This window comes from Zeugodacus cucurbitae, chromosome 2 (genome assembly GCF_028554725.1).
Source record: "Zeugodacus cucurbitae isolate PBARC_wt_2022May chromosome 2, idZeuCucr1.2, whole genome shotgun sequence".
Classification (NCBI taxonomy): domain Eukaryota; kingdom Metazoa; phylum Arthropoda; class Insecta; order Diptera; family Tephritidae; genus Zeugodacus; species Zeugodacus cucurbitae.
In genome coordinates this window covers 28459243-28475490 of record NC_071667.1, presented here as the reverse complement: position 1 = coordinate 28475490, position 16248 = coordinate 28459243, and the positions used below count along the sequence as shown (strand labels likewise).

The following is a 16248-nucleotide window of genomic DNA, read 5'->3' as shown; positions in this document are numbered from 1 at the left end:
ACGAAAGTACTGCAGCCGAACAGCAATTTTTTCACGTTTCATATTGTAATGCTCAGTGCAACATTGCATTCCGTTGCGATCGAAACTAATAAACAGTAAAAGGCTTAAATTATTTATTTATTTTTCCTTAATTATAATAATGCTACGTTTGATATTATTGACGGCGATTATTTTCAGTTTGGCGGTTGACAATATTCGTTGTGAAGAAAATGGTAATAGTAATAATAACCAGAAAAGTGTTAAAAAGTTTATGAAACTGAATGAACAATATCGTTTGAGAATGAATAATAAATACATAAGTGAGGCCTACCAACGGCGCAAAACCACTATTATTGCTTATATTCAATCTTATTATTTCTGCAGAAGCCTTATTCAGTGAAAACACGTGGACGATTTTAGAATATTATTTTTAATTAGTGTTGCCGAAGTGCTACAAAACTACAAAAAGAAACGTGAAAGAGCGTTTAACTCAGATATGGCCAACAAATCAAAGATACTCTTGAGATTTGTAAAAAATTAAATGAGTGCCCCAGACTTGTGTGAACGTCTCTCGGTTAGAAGTGCTAATTGTTGTCAGTGTAAAATACACAACAAATATGCGAGTTAAATTGGTTAATAAGCACACGATTTTTGATATAATGTCTTTCTGAACTCTGTCTTATTCCCATTACTACAGTATGTAATGTAATCTCTGATATTTTGACGATTTAGAGTGTGCCAACGTTATGAATATAAATAAATTTACAAAAACAATCGCAAAATTCCATTCAACTGGATAGGAAATTCAAACGAAATTAGTTCAATGGATCCGGTACGCTTTGTTAAAATTCTGATGAAATGCATGTACAAGCAAAGGGTAAAATATTAAAAAAAAAGCTAAAATTGTTCCATTGATAAGAAATTCGCGAAATTTGTGCGTGTATTATGTGTGGGTGCAAACACATTTTTGAGCACAGAAATAAAAAAAAACACATTCGTTAAAATAATCGGCGGTTTATTCACATATAAAGTTAATAGGAACAAATATTGCACAACTGTTATCGCCATTTTTATCAAATTATTTGTTATACTTATACTCACTAAGGGAGAAATAGCGTAGTGGCACTCAGTTAATTACTTATAATTATTATACAATTATATTTTATATTATACAGCATATATTTATAACACATACATATGTACATACGTAAATAGATATAAGCCTGTGTTTAAGAGGCAAAAAACCTGCAGCTTTGTCAATTCTGCGATACGGAAAAATTTACCAGTCCTCAATTATTATGTACCTTGAGTTGAGTCTATAAATATGTGGGTGCATGTGTGGTACTCTTTCGTCCTTCTGCTCCTTGGTCGTTAGGCGTCGGTCAAAATTTTTAATTCGTTGAATATATATTTATACTCTCGCAACAAAAGTTGCTAAGATCACAGTTTTGTTCACATAACGGTTGTTTGTTAGTCACAAAACTAAACGAGTTAGATATAGGGTTATGTATATCAAATTGATCAGGGTGATCAGACGAGTCAAAATCCGAATGTCTGTCTGTCCGTCCGTCCGTGCAACGGATAATTTGAGCAAAAATGAGATATCTTTCTTAGGACCGTGAGAGGGTTGATTTCGAAAATTGGCAAAATCGGACCAATGCCACGCCCACAAAGTGGTGAAAACCGAAAACACTTAAAGTGTCATAACTAAGCCATAAATTTGGTACAAAGGATCGTCCTAGTAAGGGAGTAAGGGTAAGGATGTAATTTTTATGGGGAAGTGGGCGTGGCCTCGCCTCCAAATAGGTTTTTTATTGTATATATCTCGCAAACCAATGAAGCTATATAAACCAAACTTTCTGTAGAGGTTTCTTTCTTAATACAGTCCCATACAAAGGTTAGGTTGAAAATTACTAAAAGTGAGTTAACTCAAATTTTACAGAAAAAATAGCAGAAAAGAGCTGCACTCAGATTTTTTTACAAAATTGAAAATGAGCGTGGCATCGCACACTTATGTGTTAAAAACCCTATCTCAGGAACTACTCGACAGATTTCAATGAAATTCGGTAGATAATATTTTCTTGACACCCTGATGACACGTGTGGAAAATGGATGAAATCGGTTCACAACCACGACAACTTACCATATAACTCAATTTTGTATTCCATCTGATTCCATCACTTTATGATATATACATGAGGAACCAATGAAGATAATGAAATAAAACCTTACACAAATACTGTATATGATCTGTGGCATCACTTATGAAAAAATTGTCGAAATCGGACTATAACTTTTCAATGCCGAATATCGAATATGAAGAACTCAGTGCCTTATGGCAATTTTTATCGAAAATATCGGTAAATCTCTCAGATATCTTAATTTAACTCTGAGGAAATCTTTTTCTTCTAATAGAGTGTCTCTGTACAAGAAATGGTTAAAATTTGGTTATAGCTTCCCCTAGCTCTCATATACCTAATTATAAGATTTTCAAAAATACGATGGGCTTAATATCTTATAAATTGGTTAGTATGTGAAATATCTTAGCCAAATTAAATGAGCATATAATCTTAGATATAATGTACATTGGTGGTGAATTACCTTAGCATATATACTATAGATGATTTTCGTTTTTCTATTGGACTTTATGCCGAATATAAGGACCAACTGTGTGTTATCTTAATTAAAATATAGCAATAAATTGCGAGAGTATAAAATGTTCGGTTGAAACATGTTCGATTAGAAACATTTTTAAAACGATAATACTTCGATATCAGTACAATTAGTTTCATAAACTAACGAGTAGTTTGATTTTAATTACTTGCACACAAATTATGTAGAAATTAATAATATTTAATATTCGTATTTATGATTAATTCTCTCGTATTTTATCCTGAATCCGCATATCAACGGCACAAACCCCAGTTGTAAAGAATTAATTTGTTATACATACTTACATATGTATATGGACGGGTTATACCTTCGTTCAGCTTTCGAGCGTAATGCCGAGGTATTTACAAATATTAAATGTTGATAAGTGATTCTTTTATTTGTAAAATCCACATGCACCGACTTGCCACCGTATGGTTTTAATCTCAGTTATATGTATGTAAATATGTATGTATGCATGCACTTCATTTCTTAGTCAAACGGAGTTGTTTGCTGTTCTTGTTGTTTTTTCGACTCAAAATATTGCGGTGTCATCAGCAAAATTGGCAGCCCTACTGTTTAGTGCTAATGGTAAGAATCTTGTATACAGAATATACAAAAGTGGACCTACGATACCTGCTGAAGGTCTGCTTCAATTTCTTTTAGTTTGCAGAATTCAATACCTTGTTTTACACTGAAAAATCGTATGGGGATATACGATTCTGGAAGAGCTCAAATGAGAATCATCCTTCCCTGGCTTAGTAACCATAATAGCTTAGGCAACTTGGAAAATATGTTACACGGATTGTTGTATTGAAAAGATGATGCTGAGCTTACGTAATTTTTTGTATGCTAACTGCTTCAGCTGTAATTAATTCAGATAAATATTTATAAATTGACTCATTATTAATATGAGCGATTTCTTGTTGAATATGCTTTAGAGTACCATTGCCATTATATAGTAGCGTTATGTTTGATAATACTCCTTCGTTCCATAGCGTCAGACTCAGATTAATCATTAGGGTACTCCACACGTCATACTATATACTTACTTGACCTTTCGTTGATGTACCCAATCGACGAGTAATTTGAAACGCCCTTCAACTAATAGAGCGGCGGCATTCCACATGGTTCGTTTTGTAGTTATCAAAGAATATTTAAAACTGGACGCAATCGGACCATGACTTTCCAAACACCCAGATTATGAATTTGAAAAGATCAGTGCATATGGCTCACTTTTTATCGAAAGTATCGATAAATCTGTGAGATTACTGAGTTTTCTGATAACATTGTACCTAAAGATATTATAGTTTAATGTCGAAAAAGGGTGAAATCAATTCATGCATCTAGCTCTAAATTTTGAGCTCTGTTATATATTTTGAGTTATCCTAATAAAAATTAAATTGCGTGTAACTAGAGAGTATAGATTATCTGCTAACCTAAATATATCCATTATAGTGATGAAATTGATTTAATATTTGTTCTATCCTAGGATATTATACTCTATTGTAATGGTTTCGATCTTTCTTGTTGACTGTTATTTCATATACTCAGGTATCATGGTATACATACATACGTAACATTTCGTCCCTTTTTATAACAATAAACAATATAATCACTATTGATGTATTATTATTTCCATACAGAGTTGTAAAAAATAGGAGTGTTACTTTTATAGCTTTATTTATGGCTTAGTTATAACAGTTTATAAGTGTTCGGTTTTAGCCATTTTGTGGGCGTGGCTATGATCCGATTCCGCCAAGTTTCAATAGCAACCCTCCTAGGGTCCCAAGGAACATGTGTACCAAGTGTCGTCAAGATTTCTTAACTTTTAACCCGTTGACAGACAGGCATCTGGATTTTAGCTCGTCTTGTCATCCTGATCATTTTGGTATACTTTATAACCTTATATCTAACCCGTTTAGTTTTATGACTTACAAACAACCGTTATGTGAACAAAACTTTAATACTCTCTTAGCAACTTTTGTTGCAAGAGTATAATAAACTTAAAACAAGAAAAAACATGTATAATTAAATTTTTAGTGTCAAGAAACTCTTTTCACAAATCGTCTTTGTTTATTTCTTAGAAAATGTTATACAATTGACAGTACTTTACTTTTACCTATTCTTCGTATATACATACATATTTACATTTATTATATATATTTATTTGCAGATAATGACAATGATGAACCATTTACTTGCACAGATGGTACCAGTATTGAATATATGGATCTATGCAATGGCAAAAAGGATTGCAACGATGGTTCTGATGAATTTTTGTATAATGATATCACGAAAAGTTATTGTGGAAACCAGAGTTGCCCAAATAATTATTTCAAGTGCAATTATGGTGCTTGCATACCAATAAGTTACATGTGCAATGACAGATCCGATTGTGCCGACGGATCGGATGAGTGGAATTATAATTGCAAGGAACATAAAGAGTAATATCTTTTTGTAAAGCTATCAGTTATTTGGTGGCTATATATTTATTAACATACATACATATGTAACATATACTCTCGCAACAGTTACGTGTACAGGGTATGATAGTTTTGTTTACAGAATGGTTGTTCGTTACACCTAAAACTTATCGAAATAGATATTTAGAGCTATGTATAAGAAAGTAATCAGGATTATATGTTCGTTTGACCATGGTTCCATGTGTTCCAAAAAATACCGTTCATTGACAACCATGTCAAAAGTAAAACAATGAAATTTGAAAGTATCACAGTAAGAAAAAACCATTACTTAGGAGCAACTAGTCTAATTTCGTCGAATTTTAGTCCGTGACATTTCTTGATATTCTGATGTTACAGTTGTAAAATGGGCACAAAGAGTTCACAACCAAATTATTTCAGTTCCCAAATTCTACGTATATATAATTATTTATGATATTTTAGTGGAATGTATACCGAATAAATTGATCAAATTGTGTGTTATCTTAATAAAATTAAATACATAAATTGCGAGAGTAAAAAATTTTCGGTGACAACCGAACTTAGCTCTTCCTAACACGTTTCTTGTAGATATCCTGACGAGTGGAAAGCGTGTGAGTCCGGCAATTTCATTGAAGCAAATAAATTTTGCGATGGAAAAATCGATTGCCTTACTGCTGACGGCGAAGAAGAAAACATTGATAACAGCGATGAAAGGCCTTTTCAGTGTCTTTTAAAGTCATGTCCCAAAAACAAAAAATTTCGTTGTGATTATGGAGGATGCATAAAGAAATCTAAAATTTGTAATCACTTTAAAGATTGCCATGATGGTTCGGATGAGAAAGATTGTGAATACAAAGTATACCCAAAAGATACACCCAGAGCACAAAAAGAGGGCTGTGAAATTAAAGCCAATCAAAATTACAATATAAGAAATGAGAACCAGAACTCTAATGTTTACACCGGAGCTGATGACCGGGTTTCCGTCGACACACGCATTTCTATTAGATGTAAAAATAACTCCTTCTTCGGTAAAAAGTATTCGACGATTTACAGAATATGTACGAAAAATGGTTGGGATCATCCTCTTCCAGAATGCATTAGTGAGTATACATATATGTGTAGTATAATCAGTTTCTAAGCTTCCTATTTTATTGTTGTTTAAATAATTCGTTATTGAAAATTGATTTTCTGCCCATATTTAGAGAAGCGTTCAATATTCTAATGTGAGTACTAAAAGAGTATGAGCCAAACCATTAAAAAGTGTGGGAAGAATCTACCGGGTTGCAAAACTGCAAAGGTCATGTACAAAGGAAATATACAACTTTCCTACTAGCACTCGATAGAAAAGGCTATAGGACACTGGTTGGCATGCTCACTGGTCACAGTCTATTCGCGGCGCACGCCTACAAGATGATGCTATCAGCTTAGGAGGAATGCAGAAAGAGTCAAGAACAGTGCACCAAAGAAACAGTTGAGCATCTCCTATGCATTTGACCTGCGCTAGCTAGGGGCTCCACAGTGCGATAGTTTGGTGGTATCGTCAGTGAGGCCTCATAATCCCTTAAAATTCACGTCAAGCACTGGCATCCTAAACGATGACTACTACTATGGTAATACGTGACGGCGCTCCATCTGGTATCGCTAAAGACCATAAAAGGTCTATATGGGGCCTGTTAGCACACCAGAATAACCTAACCTAACCTTTCTTAGACTCAAAAGTCTCTTGCATAAGAATTTGGAGTAGAACATTGAAATTAACCTGGAATGTGAATGGAGTGTTCGTGAGAAGGAATTTTCCGCAATTGAAAGTACTATTCAGACGACCTCAGTATAGACAGCTATACTGACTCCTTACCTAGAGATATACTCATAGATATTGGCAAAATTCACATATTAAAGAATTATCATACATAATATAAACAATTGAGTTCACATAAATGATCGATTCTTTTTTTTTCAGAATATTGCGATGAGAGAATTCTATATACCAGCAAATCTACAAAGGTGCAGTGCAAAAGTGGCGATCAGACTGTTGATTGTAAAAATATAGTACCCGGTACGATTGCAAAAGTAAGCTGTGCTGATGGTTATAAAATACGGGATACAATAAGGTGAGAATAAAATTTTTCGAGTCTTTTGTGAGTGTATCTTAAGGTTTATGTCGATTGATCTACACAAAATATTAAAAATGAAAACCCAAATTGTGTAAATATACAATCAAAAATTTAAATATCCACTTTGCAAACGTATACCATATGGCTATAGAATTTCAATGACTGGCAACTTCGTCACAATTTTTAGTTTATTATTATATTATTTCTATCATCCCTTATTATAGCAGCAACATACAATAATAAGTATAAGTGTACTTGTTATTTATATTAAACTTATTTTTATTGGCAGCGATTCCGAGCAATATGCGATGACCTGCACACCAGAGGCAAAATGGGATAAACACAAAATCAACTGTCAGCCCGTTTGCGGTCATCAAGTGAGTTCCTCTATCCCAAGTGCATCAGATGCGCCATGGCATGTGGGTGTCAAAACATATATAAACCAAACGTGCGGAGGTACTATTGTGTCACCAAAAAGTGTGATAACTGGTGAGTGAAATGCTTTCTTCAATACAGATACATATACACCTGGGCCACACACAACTTACCACTTAAATTTTTGTACTTTAAATCAATTTTTTTGTTTTTAATGTATTTAGTAAACTCAAATACATTATATTAAATTACTTTTGAATCGATCTTTGATACACATCCTGTGGATGACACCATTTGTTCGTCTGGTGGTCTTCCTCTTCTCCAAACGAACTTCCAGGACCATTTTTATACAATCGCAACAAAAGTTGCTAAAGAGAGTATTATAGTTTTGTTCACATAACGGTTGTTTGTAACACCCAAAACTAAACGAGTTAGATATAGGGTTATATATACCAAAGTGATCAGGGTGAAGAGTGGAGTTCAAATCCGAATGTCTGTCTGTCCGTCCGTCTGTGCAAGCTGTAACTTGAGTAAAAAGAATTAAGATATCTTGATGAAACTTGGCACACTTATTTCTTGGCACCATATGAAGGTTGCTTTCGAAGATGAGCAAAATCGGACCACTGCCACGCCCACAAAATGACGAAAACCGAAAACACCTAAAGGGCCATAACTAAGCCATAAATAAAGCTATTGAAATAAAATTTGGTATGAAAGATCGCACCTTCATAGCATATTTGGATGTAATTTTTTTGGGGAAGTTGGCGTGGCCCCGCCGCCAAATAGCTTTTCTGTACATATCTCGCAAACCAATAGAGCTATATAAACCAAACTTTCTGCAGTCGTTTTTTTAGCCACTTCCTAATACACTCCAAAAATGAAAGAAATCGGATAATAACCACGCCCACCTCCCATACAAAGGTTAGGTTGAAAATTACTAAAAGTGGGTTAACTCACTAACGAAAAGCGTCAGAAACACTAAATTCCACATAAGAAATGGCAGATGGAAGTTGCACTCAGATTTCTTTACAAAATAGAAAATGGGCGTGGCGTCGCTCACTTATGGGTCAAAAACCATATCTCAGGAACTGCTAGATCGATTTCAATGAAACTTGGTTTGTAATAATTTCCTTACATACCAATGATATGTTGTGAAAATAAGCCAATTCGCTTCACAACCACGCCTACTTCCTATATACCAGAACTTTGAAGACGATCTGAATCGTTTACTTTACAATATATAAAGTAAGCACTAGTGAAGATATCGGTGCACAAATATTATGCAATACTATGTTTGTAGTGTGGCAGCCCCATTCTAAAAATCGCCGAAATCGGACCATAGGTTTTTAAGGCCCCATATATCGAACACGAGGGCATCGGTGCTTCTAACCTAATATTATGGTTTCCAACTTTCAATGGATTTTATACAATATATATGACGAATATGTGGGTCAAATTGTGTATTATTAATATAAATAAAGTTAAATAAATAAATTGCGAAAGTATAAAATGTTCGGTTACACCCGAACTTAGCCGTTCCTTACTTGTTTTAAATGAATTTAGTACCGTGGGATAACTGCAACGTACCCTTTTTGCATATTCTCCTCTTTGTCCAAAGTAAAAATTATTAAATTTTCATCGCGAGTCACTCGTTTATATTTTGAGCTCATTTTGAGAGATGCACTAACTTTCATGCGATTTAGTCCACAACTAAATGTGTTTTCTTTGTAATTTTTAATATGTATTTTTAATAAATAATAGATCGTAAGTGACGAATAAAAAATTCAATACCGGTATAAAATGTTGCCAAACATGCGTACATTTGAAATTTTAGCATGGGAAATTATGGGTGACCGCAGGTGGTGCCACATACCATTTCAATGATCTAAAGAGATCTGGGCTTAGGGAAAATACTAGAATAAGAGTGTTTTGCCATGTTAATAGTCGTGTTAATCGTGGTATCATATAAATTGCTTTATGATTTGTTAACTTTAAGTATTAAACTTTGTTTAACTATATACATACATATGTTTCTTCTAGCCTTACATTGTGTCGAAGATGAAGATGGTATAACTCTGGACGCTAACAAAGTTTCCGTAATAGTCGCTGGAGATTTTAACAACGTGTCGGATATCATCGTAGAAAGGTACGTATATATCTACATACATATGTAGCTTTTCGTGTGTGCGTTCAGTAAAAGGAGTAATAATTACCAACACTAAAACAATGTTTTAATTTACGCCTGCACTTGGTGAACTTACTCGAGGAAGTACAGACAAAGCAAGTGATACATGTTCCTCATAACCCAATTTCTTCTTGACTGGTGTATCCACCGCTTACACGGTTATAGCCGAGTCCACAACAGCGCACCACGCATCTCTCCTTTTGGCAGTTTGGCGCCAATTGGTAACACCAAGTGAAGCCAAGTCCTTCTCCACCTGGTCTCTCCAACGGAGTGGAGGCCTTCCCCTTCCTCGGCTTCCACCAGCGGTTACTGTATCCAATACTTTCAGAGCTGGAGCATTTTCGTCCATTCGAGCAACATGGCATAGCCAGCGAAGCCGCTGTCTTTTTATTCGCTGAACTATGTTTATGTCGTCGTATAAATCGTTCCATCGTCTGCGGTATTCGCCGTTGCCAATATTTAAGGGACCATAAATCTTCCGCAAAACCTTTCTCTCGAAAACTCCTAGTCTCGCCTCATCGGATGTTGACATCGCCCGCGCTTCTGTCAACAGGGACGTGGGAGCCAAGACGCGAATGCGCTGACTGTTTGTTTGATGACAGTTCACCACCAGACCTATTCGCTTCGCTTCCTTATCTGGGCGGGAAAAAGCATAACTAACGGCATGCTGTCGAAAGCAGCTTTAAAATCGACAAAGAGATGGTCGATCCTCTTTTCACGAGTCTTCTAAAAGACTTAGCGCATAGTGAATATCTGGTCAGTTGTTGAATTTCATGGTTTAAACCTCGATAGAACCTTATAAGCGATGTTAATCCCACGGTAGTGAGCGCATATTGTGTGGTCTCCTGTTTTGTGGATTGGGCAGAGTACACTTAGATTCCAATCGTCTGATGCATGCACCTTATCAGTTCTTCGCCGCCGTATTTGAATAGCTCGGCCGGCAATCCATCGGCCCCGCCGCTTTGTTGTTCTTCAAGCGGGTAATTGCTACTCGAATTTCTTCATAATCGGGTAATGCAACATCGTGTCCCTCCATAAACTCAGTGTACTCTGGGCACTAACTACTTGATCACCTCTGGGGCCCTACAGGAGTGTGCTCCGGTCTTGAAACCTTCTGTTAGTTGCCGGAACTTTTCGTAAAATTTTCGAGCATTACCCTAGCCGGCTAGCTCTTCATACTCACGCATTTCGGCCTCTTTCGTTTTTGTCTACAAATTCGTCTCGCTTCCCTCTTCAGCTCTCGGTATCTTTCCCAACCCGCTCGTATTGCGGTCGATCGCAAAATTGCGAGGTAGGCAATCTATTTTCTCTCCACTGCGAAACGATAACCCAATTTACCGTCTGAAAATCATCAATTTGTCCAAAATTATGCACGCAAATATTAAAAAGAAATTAACCAAGTTTTTTATACTCCCGCAACATGTTGCACAGAATATAATAGTAGAGTTGTTTGTATCACCTAAACTCAATCGAAATAGATTTACGGTTATATATATATACATGGAGGATGGGATCATGTGTAGAAGTTCACGCAAGTGAGGAAAGTTTTTGATTGTCATTCACTTGGGAGTGGCCAGAAACGATTCTTCTCCACATGGTTCAAGCAGCTCACGACTTCCGGTTTTAGACCAAGTATCCTCTGGGTAGCCAACAGACATCCGTTTGAAGGCGAGCTAAAGTGAGAACCGCTTATGCGGTTGTGCGTAGGGCTTGGGACCCACCACATAAAAACGAAGTACCAATGAAAATCTACGAAAGCCTCGGATGAGACTCCCCCCTTTTGATGACGACCCCTGCAAACGAACTAAGGATGATGATTTGAGGGCATGTACCTGGAATGTCCGGACCCTTAATTGGGAAGGTGCCTCTGCCCAGCTGGTTGATGTCCTCATACGACTAAAGGCTGACATCACCGCCATCCAAGAAGTGCGATGGACGGGACAAGGACGGAAGAAGGGGGGTCCTTGTGACATCTACTACAGCGGCCATATAAAGGAGCGCAAATTTGGTGTTGGATTTGTGGTGGGAGAGAGACTCCGTCGCAGAGTCCTGGCATTCACCCCGGTGGGTGAACGTCTAGCCACAATCCGCATCAAAGCGAGGTTCTTCAACATATCGCTGATTTGCGCCCACGCCCCAACGGAAGAGAAGAACGATGTGACCAAAGATGCTTTCTATGAGCGCCTAGAACGCACCTATGAGCGCTGCCCCCGCCACGATGTTAAAGTCGTGCTTGGTGATTTTAACGCCAGGGTGGGTAAAGAAGGTGTCTTTGGCACAACTGTCGGAAAATTCAGCCTCCATGACGAAAAATCGCCAAACGGCCTGAGGCTGATCGACTTCGCTGGGGCCCGAAATATGGTCGTCTGTAGTACCAGATTCCAGCATAAGAAAATACATCAAGCTACTTGGCTGTCTCCTGATCGAAACACGCGGAACCAAATCGATCACGTTGTGATAGACGGAAGATATGTCGCCTGTGTTTTAGACGTGCGTACGCTCCGAGGACCAAATATAGACTCGGACCATTATCTGGTCGCAGCGAAGATACGCACCCGCCTCTGTGCAGCAAAGAATGCCCGTCAACAAACACAAGGAAGGTTCGACGTCGAAAAGCTGCAATCGCAACAGACAGCCACGAAATACTCTACTCGACTTGCACTCCTGCACTCTGAGAGCACTCATCAGCATCTCGGTATAAGGGAATTGTGAAACGGTATCTCAAACTCACTGCGTACCGCTGCAGCCCAAACAATTGGTTTTCGGCAACGACAAAAAACAAGCTGGTACGATGAGGAGTGCCGTCTCGCAGCGGAGAGAAAACAGACTGCCTACCTCGCAACGTTGCAAACGACCACAACACGTTCGGGATGGGATAGATACCGAGAGCTGAAGAGGGAAGCGAGACGCATCTGCAGACAAAAAAAGAAAGAGACCGAAATGCGTGAGTACGAAGAGCTTGAGAAGCTGGCAGACAGAGGGAATGCTCGAAAATTTTATGAAAAAATGAAGCGACTTAACGAAGTTTTCAAGACCGGATCATCCTCATGTAGAGACCAAGGTGGTAATCTGGTAACCGATGTCCAGGTAATACTGGGATTATGGAGGGAACACTTCTCCGACCTGCTGAATGGCAGTGAGAGTACAACACCAGGAGATGGCGAACCCGATCCCCCAATCGATGACGATGGAACAGATGTTCCATTACCCGACCTTGAAGAAATTCGAATAGCAATTACCCGCTTGAAGAACAACAAAGCAGCGGGGGCCGATAGATTACCGGCAGAACTATTCAAATACGGCGGCGAAGAACTGATAAGGTGCATGCATCAGCTTCTTTGCAGAATATGGTCGGAAGAAAGCATGCCTGACGATTGGAATCTCAGTGTGCTCTGCCGAGAGAAAGGTTTTGCGGAAGATTTATGGTCCCTTAAACATTGGCAACGGCGAATACCGCAGACGATGGAACGATGAGCTGTATGTGTTATTCGACGACATAGACATAGTCCAGCGAATAAAAAAACAGCGGCTACGTTGGCTAGGTCATGTTGTTCGAATGGATGAAAGTGCTCCAGCTCTGAAAGTATTCGATGCAGTACCCGCTGGTGGAAGCCGAGGAAGAGGGAGACCTCCACTCCAATGGAAGGACCAGGTGGAGAGGGACCTGGCTTCGCTTGGTATAACCAATTGGCGCCAAACTGCCAGAAGGAGGGATACGTGGCGCGCCGTTTTGGACTCGGCTATAACCGCGTAAGCGGTGTCTACGCCAGTCAAGAAGAAGAAGAAGTTAATTACATAAGTGAGCGTATAGTCTAGATGTATGTAGTGTCAGATCCGAACTATAATCTGGCGAGTTACTATTGGTCGAATCATTCACATGGTAGGACTGAATCAATGCTATAATCGGAGGGTCATAATAGTTGATCTCTTCCCAATCCTACCAAATACCTAGCAAAACTTTCCCAACCATTTACTGGCTAGTACATTTTTAAAACATTTATAATTTTCTTCCATATATATATTTTATAAGTTTTGGGAAACATTTTGAAATTACACTATGGTAGTATTAAGCAGTTACGAGAGTATTTTTTATTGAGTCTATCTGTTAATATTTCTTCATAATTCTTCTCACAACAGAGACATCGATGTTGCCCTATTAAAGCTAAGCGAAATACTTACTTTGAGTATGAACATAATACCGATTTGTTTTACTAACGCCGAAGCTATTACAAAATCCAATCGAGCATTTCTTCATAGTTGGACGAAGAATGAAAACAAATTTGGCGATGTATTTAACAAAACCGAACTGCAAGTATTGCCGAATGCTGATTGCAACGCGAATTTGAATCAGACCTATATGTGTGTGCGCCCAAAATATCAACTGCATACAAATGGCACACTATGCGAAGGAGATAGTGGAGCCGGAATTATTGTAGAATATTGGGGCGTAAACTATATAATTGGTATACTCATTCATAAACCCTCCCGCGTAATCGGCTGCACAAACGAGCCTGTCGTTGGCACTGTATTTAACCAAATACCAGAGAAACTAATTAAAAGCATTCAAGATGACAATGAAAGCAAATATATTTATATATAGAAATAAAAAATGTATGCGCATATGTAATTGTAAGTGTAATTAGTTTTATATATGTATAACAATAACATTATATATTGCAAAGTATGTGCAATATGGAAAAATATAATCGTAATACAACATTCATTTCACACACTTTTGAAAATATCAGCATTTACTTTTTTAGTTAATACGTCTATAACTTAGTTCTACCTACCACGTGTGCTGTCAGTTTTAAAATTGGTCAACTCAATAGACGAAATTTAAGAAACACTCTTTATTAAAGTAAAATTGAAAAACTCATTTTAGATTTAATTAATATTCAATACTAAATAAGTTTGTATTATTATATTTATTAAGGTAGAAAAAAAGTTATTTTCGTTTGCTTTCCAAGCAAGTAGGTACGTCAGATGTAAAGCTGTCATTTCCTTTTTTCTTTGGGAAATAGGAGATGTGGTAAAAAGAATTCCGTTATTTTTCAAAGAGATGACATTGCATTGTACATACACATAAGTGTGATCGGTATTTTCGATAATAAAGTTCGCTGGTTGGCACACGAATTGACGCAAAACTCCAGGAGGTCTTGGGAGGTCCTTTTGCAACCACATTATAGACCAGACCTGGTACCAGGCGGTTATTACCTTTTCGTGTCTATGGCAAAATCACATAAAGAGAAACCATTAAAAATCCACTGTCCCAGTGTTTTAGTCAATAGCAACGAAGGTTTCTCTGAGAATTGCATTATGAAATTATCTTAGAAATCTTAACAAATTATCCAACAAAAGTGTGCATATGAGTGTTTTAAAATGTTGAAGCTTTAAAGGAATCAATAAAAAACAAGTTAAGAGTGTAACCGAACATTTTATACTCACGCAATTTATTTATGAAATTTAATTAAGATGACATACAATTTATCCGTATATTATATTTTAAAGCATATCGAAAATCATTAAATATAGTATTTGAGGGCTGGGGGTGATTTCTGAACTGATTTTAACTATTTTTACCAACCCATACTCTCCTCCGAAGTTTTTAGAATATTTTGGAGATTATTTTCAGTAAAAAATTAGACACAAGCAATGATGAATACAATGAATGATGAAACGATTCAGATGGACTTCAATATTGTGCTATATGGAAACCTTGCGTGGTGGTGAAACGATTCCGCCCATTTTCCATCGGTGAGATCATGAAAATCATATGTACCTAATTTATAGCTTTTCGGTAAAGGCCATTTTGTTGTGGCACCAATAGTCCGATTTAGCCCATGTGCAATTGAAATATTTCCAGAGTGTCAAAGTATCTTTGTATAAAGTTTTTTCAAAATATATGTATATTTTTTGAATTCTTATTCAAGTTATCCGTTGCACGGACAAACAGATATCCAGATTTCAAACTCGTTTCGTCATCCTGAGCAGTTTGATAAACATACTTACATATAACCCTATAACTAACTTTCTTAGGTTTGTATGTATGTGATTGGCGTTGCAACCGTTTAGCCGGTTATAGCCGAATCGACGATAGTGCGCCACCTCTCTCTCTCCTTCGCAGTTCGGCGCCAGTTGGAGATCCGAAGTGTAACCAGGTCGCTCTCCACCTGGTCCCTCCACTAAATCAATGTCGTCGTATAACTCGTACAGCTCATTCATCGTTCATCGGTGAATATCTGGTCAGTTGTCGATTTTCCAGGTCTAAAGCCACACTGATAAGGTCCCATCAGTTTGTCGACGGTGGGCTTTAGTCTTTCACACAGTACGCTCGATAGAACCTTGTATGCGATATTTAGGAGGCTGACCCCACGGTAATTGGCGCAGATTGTGGGATCTCCCTTTTTATGGATTGGGCAGAGCACACTGAGATTCCAATCGTTAGGCATGCTTTCTTCCGACCATATTCTGCAAAGAAGCTGATGCATGCACCTTATCA

The 16248-nt window shown here is 37.4% G+C and overlaps 1 protein-coding gene across 1 annotated transcript; it reads left to right on the top strand.

The window, feature by feature from the left end:
- The first annotated feature begins 51 nt into the window (after positions 1-51).
- On the top strand, positions 52-14469 carry LOC105213582 (modular serine protease). Its single transcript, XM_054228042.1, has 7 exons — positions 52-212; positions 4805-5075; positions 5661-6172; positions 7033-7183; positions 7476-7675; positions 9602-9707; positions 13884-14469. The coding sequence occupies exons 1-7, from the start codon at positions 140-142 to the stop codon at positions 14344-14346; spliced, it is 1776 nt and encodes a 591-aa protein (XP_054084017.1). The 5' UTR covers positions 52-139; the 3' UTR covers positions 14347-14469.
- The last annotated feature ends 1779 nt before the right edge of the window (positions 14470-16248 follow it).

Excerpts from the sequence above, each read along its gene's own strand:
- LOC105213582 (XM_054228042.1), top strand. The coding sequence starts at position 140 with ATGCTACGTTTGATATTATTGACGGCGATTATTTTCAGTTTGGCGGTT. Across the intron at positions 213-4,804 it reads TATTCGTTGTGAAGAAAATG|ATAATGACAATGATGAACCA; the intron begins GTAATAGTAATA and ends ATTTATTTGCAG. Across the intron at positions 9,708-13,883 it reads TCGGATATCATCGTAGAAAG|AGACATCGATGTTGCCCTAT; the intron begins GTACGTATATAT and ends TTCTCACAACAG.